This window comes from Sprattus sprattus (genome assembly GCF_963457725.1).
Source record: "Sprattus sprattus genome assembly, chromosome: 17".
Classification (NCBI taxonomy): domain Eukaryota; kingdom Metazoa; phylum Chordata; class Actinopteri; order Clupeiformes; family Clupeidae; genus Sprattus; species Sprattus sprattus.
Window position 1 is genome coordinate 23,937,347 of NC_137915.1, and position 5,000 is coordinate 23,942,346.

At 43.0% G+C, this 5,000-nt stretch overlaps 1 protein-coding gene across 1 annotated transcript in view; it reads left to right on the plus strand.

The window, feature by feature from the left end:
- The window catches only part of LOC308378558 (cadherin-18-like), a gene marked incomplete at both ends in the record, with an annotated part of 113,313 nt that overhangs the window by 15,563 nt on the left and 92,750 nt on the right, over positions 1–5,000 (plus strand). The window contains one exon of the mRNA XM_080855499.1: positions 4,920–5,000. This exon is cut by the window's right edge and continues 214 nt beyond it. Within this exon, the coding sequence (XP_080711625.1) occupies positions 4,920–5,000 (81 nt within the window). The remainder of the gene's footprint in view (positions 1–4,919) is intronic.

Here is a 5,000-nt window from a genome sequence, read left to right on the forward strand (position 1 = left end):
GAATCCATACTGTTTCTAAAAGACACCTGTTACATGAAGTGCATATTCCATATACAGCCATATAAAGGATAGCCTTCAAGTATTGTTAGTGTTCGTGACTGTATGCTGTGACATCAATGAGCTGAGTTGTGTTTTCACACGTGGCTTGGAGAGACAGATGCATTTGCGCTTCAAGTACCACCCCCGGATACGCTTTGCAAAGCAATCTATCTCCGAGGCATCTTGGTTGGCATGCTGAAATTATTTATTTATTTATTTAAATATTTATAACAATTGAACAGCTTCTCAGCCGGCACTACATTCCCTTAATCAGGATGCAAGTGTGAGTAGTAGTGCTGCTGCGTTCTGTTGCTGGGAGCGTGTCTGCGTTCGGTTGCTGTGAGCGTGTCCCCTCCATCAGTCTTGTGCTCAGTGGGTCTGTGACGGTAACCTCAGGTTCTGGCTCAGGGTCTGCCATGGTCTCGGGTCGCGTTAAGGGCCCATGGGCGGAACATGATATATGAGCCCACCTCGACAGAAGTCAATGGGCGAATTAGCAGCCTGACTGCAGGTTAAGTACAATTTACGGGCCTTCCGACAGGGCGAGGCAGGGCTGGGCCGGGACTAGTGCTGCTGCTGCAATGACAGCATGGAGATCCCTGAGAAGAGGGGGATTAGTTTCCTCACGGTTTAGAAAATATTCGGAGCGAGAAACACTGTTGAGTGCGTGGGTGCTATGTTGACACCGTTTTACTTAATGAAGTGGCATCTGTTTGCTGGTTAAATGTTGAGATTATGTGTTGCTTATTCACTGAAGCTTTTGTTTGCCATCACACACACACACACTCACACACACACACACACACACACACACACACACACACACACACACACACACACACACACACACACACACACACACACACTCACACACGCATGCACACAAAAAACTGATGGCACCTTGTGCATTTTCCAGCCCATCATAAAGAATAAATAAAGAGAAATTCTTCATGCATGTTTGGTCTCTAATCCCCCAGAATTCCCAGTGTGTGTTCATTTAATCGCACACGTCTCATTAACAACTCTGCGATTAAATACAAGTGGCTTTGTGACGACCCTGAATTCTCGTCCTAATTACCGAGCGTGCAGGCGGCCTTCTGTTTACCTGTGCGGGGATCACCGACACCCGTAATTAACCAGCGCCTGTTTTAATTATCAATTCATTTTTTATCCATGTCGATGTGTGTATTAGGGCTGCCCTCCAAGTTCAAACTGCTTAAATCGGTCCGATTCGCAGGACAAAAAAAAAAAATACTCCTCAATTCCAGTTCAGACAACAGACAGCCAACGTTGTCACAGTTTCTGTTTCCTCACTCATTTCAGAGGCAGCAAGAGGGCTCCATTGATCTAAAATGGAAGAGAGTGTGCGCGCGTAAATCACACGATCACTGGAGGGTGACTGCAGGACGCATTGCGGGGTTCCATTCAACAAGGCGCCTTGGTGCCTGTCTGTCCTCCCGGCTTGTCAGACAAGCAGTCAGGCTTACGACGGGTGTCTCAAGGTGCGTGCTGTGCTCGCACAGAAGACAGCCATAGCTAAAGACCATATTAGCCTCCAGACGCCACTTCTCAAGAGGATTATACATTATGCAATTTACCAATTTATGCACAATAAAACGGATTATTATACTGAACAAATCACATGGTTAAACAAATATGATCCATATTTAATGTATACTTTTAAGGACATGTACATACATAATGGTTATCACTTTTAATGGCATATACATTTTGTGATTAAAGAATCATCACGGCTAAAGCTCAACAAATGGAAATCAGAACATGCATTATTAATTTACCTGCTGGGCGGTATATATTTACATGATGTGTAAGTACTATTCTGTATTATTAATACCAGAAGCTTCTCTGCGTGTACAGGCTCTATTAGGCCTCGCCTTCAAAGCTGTATTTATTTGGGGTTTGTATTTCAGCTGTAGTAAGAGCCATTAAATATGTATTGGAAAAACGGTTCCATCCTGCCGTGCCTTTGATTTCAACACAATCAGAAGAAGTTTGTTGATGCTCAGAGTTCCGGGTTTGGTGCAGTCTTTGAGGATGGAGTAGAAGCAGAAATGCTCTCAGATGGGGTGTAAGCATCTCCAACAGCTGGGGGCTAATTCTCTTTCCATCAATTACAGGAGAATCTCCGCTTCCAGCTCTCTCTCTCTTTCTCTCTCTCTCTCTCTCTCTCTCTCTCTCTCTCTCTCTCTCTCTCTCTCTCTCTTTCTCTCTTCCTCTCTTTTAATTTTTTTTTGCTTCTGATCTTAGCTGCCTTCCTTTCCAAAAGCACTTGCACGCCAGGCAAAAGCTCAACGTCCTGGGCGCCTTTGCTTGCACTTCACGCAAGTAAATTATAAAGTCGACAGCTCTTGGTTCTCTCTCCACTGGATATGTGATGTGAATGTGTAACGCCGTGTCTAATATCCATCTTGAGCTGTATGTTCTCCTTGTTGAGGAGGTAACTGTTCTCCCAGCTCTCTCTATGTGGAAGGAGGAGGGAAAAAAACACCTTGTCGATCTCCTCCTCCCACTCCTCCTCAGAATCTTCACTTCCTTCCATCTCTTGCTCCCACTCCTCCTCTAACTCCCCACTTCTTCCCAGCACGAGTAAAGATATGGCGCCTGCTCGGCTCTGAGTGATGACCGGGGTGTAGAGGCGGTGGCCCCTGAATCTGAATAATAAATGAATCCTGATTATTTATTGAGGGATTTATTGATCCTGCAGCAGCTAGTACTGCAGTGCAACATTCTCTCTCTCTCTCTCTCTCTCTCTCTCTCTCTCTATCTATCTCTCTCTGAATATATTTTGTTATCTCTCTATCTCTCTCTCTTTCTCTCTCTCTCTCTATCTCTCTCTTTCTCTCTCTCTCTATCGCTCTCTCTATATCTCTCTGTCTCTCTCTATCTCTCTCTTTATCTCTCTTTCTATCTCTCCCTCTCTTTCCCTCTGCCATTCGGTTGTACAAAATATACCAGAAAGTCTTATATGGCCTCTCTTGCTCTCTATGGAAATTGCATAAAGCCCACAGGTCCATAAAATGAAATAACCTTATGTTCTACCCTTTGACCACAATATAACTTATATCTTACCAAGTATTAAATAGTTCCTCAAAGCATGTTTGAAGAATTGTTAAACTGTGCAGTTACTCCCAGGACACATTAGAAGAAAAAAAATTCTGCCTACACGAAAGCATATGGTGCTAAGGCTGGACAGAGCTGCCCTCTAAGAACGGAAGGTTCTAGAATGTCTCACAAAGCTAGACGTCCTTATGGAAAGCTTTATGTAACAAGGACCCCTCGAGGACTGAAAAGGATTCTTTGCAATGGTAGACTCCCTTAAAACTTAAAACCTTAGATAAATTCAAATTCGTTCAGTCAAAGAACATTTTGTCAGATTGTTCTCAGTACATTTTAGGTTGAATAATCCTAAATCCAAGAGGAAGAATCCTTCTGAGGCCTTGATGGCATCAGTGTGTGTGTATTTTATAAATGAATACGTTCTCTTGAGGTTTCCTCAAGGACGTTTCAATCTTGCTTTGTTGTATTTTTGTAAGCTGTCTGCTTTCCTTGAACTTGGATTTGCCGTGTTATATCACTATGAATAACCTAAACTATTTAGACAAAACACTGATGGCCAGATGTTTGAGGGCTTTAACACACACTGTAAACCCAGACAGTTCTACTAACTCATTAACATTATGTATTCAGTACTTAAAACCTGGTATTTAGTTGACCCAACTTAAAATGTATTAGTTTTCTGAGCAAGTGCAGACGTTTTAATTGTATTGGAATGTATTTGTTTGAGTTAACAATGCCTGATAACTCAAAAAAATGTTAGTATCTGACGTCATTAACGTCGCTGAGAACACCATTGCAAAGCTCTTGTGATGAGAGACGGACACAGCAGACTTAAGGTAGAGGAGTCGTTTAGTATCCAGAGGTTGGAAGGTTGCTAGTTCGATTCCCCAATCCTCCTTACCAAGTGTATAAGTGTGAACCCCTAAACTGCTCATGGTCTATAAATGCAAAATTCCTTGTCAATCGCTTTGGATAAAAGCGTCTGCTAAATCACAGATGTAAATTTAAATGCAGTGGCAACACTGGGAAGGCGGTCGACCAATGACAGTTCTCTCTATAGTAAGAGCTTGCGCAAGAAGTTGGAACGTAAGGAAGATACCCTTTCAAAAACAATTTGAGTTAAGTTTACTTAAAAAAAATTATATATGTACTCAACTTTTCTTATGTAATCGGTTACATCAAAAGTTTTGAGTTCTCTGAACCTGTTCAGGTTTACAGTGCAGTGTTAACATGTTAGCAATACTTAATTGCTCTGACCACCAGCTCACATCTCATTGGGGTAATATTGCCTTAACTTAGCTTTTAGCCAACAGGAACCAGAAAAGTAATGAACTAGAAGCACAGAGAGCATTTAGAAGTAGGTGTTTAATCGGTTGAATCTGCACAGCTGACAACTTGTTACTCAAAGTTACCAGTTACCTTTCACCTCACCTACAGAAATCCCATTCTGAGAACTAAACACTTTCCACTTCCATTTCCTACGAATGTGTGTTACTCTCTCACCCTCCAGGGGCAATCCTCTTCATAGAGACATGTTAGTCCCCACAAGGCCCTGAGCCTTACCCACCATAGGACCCATTTGTCACTGTCATTTGTAGTAACTTTCTTGTTTCTTTCTCTGTCACTATCTCTTTCTACCTTTCCTTTTTCCTCTCCATCATCATCTCTCTCGCTCTTCTCTTATGATCCAACCTCTATTCTATTCCCTCCTCACTCTCTTTCTCTTTCTCTCATTCTCTCTCTCTCTGTCTCTTTCTCTCTTACTCTCTTCACCTCCCCCCCCCCCCCCCCCCCTCCTCCAGCTCCACTCGAACTCAGACAAAGGGGACGGCTCGGTGCGCTACATCCTGAGCGGGGAGGGGGCGGGCAGCATCTTCATCATC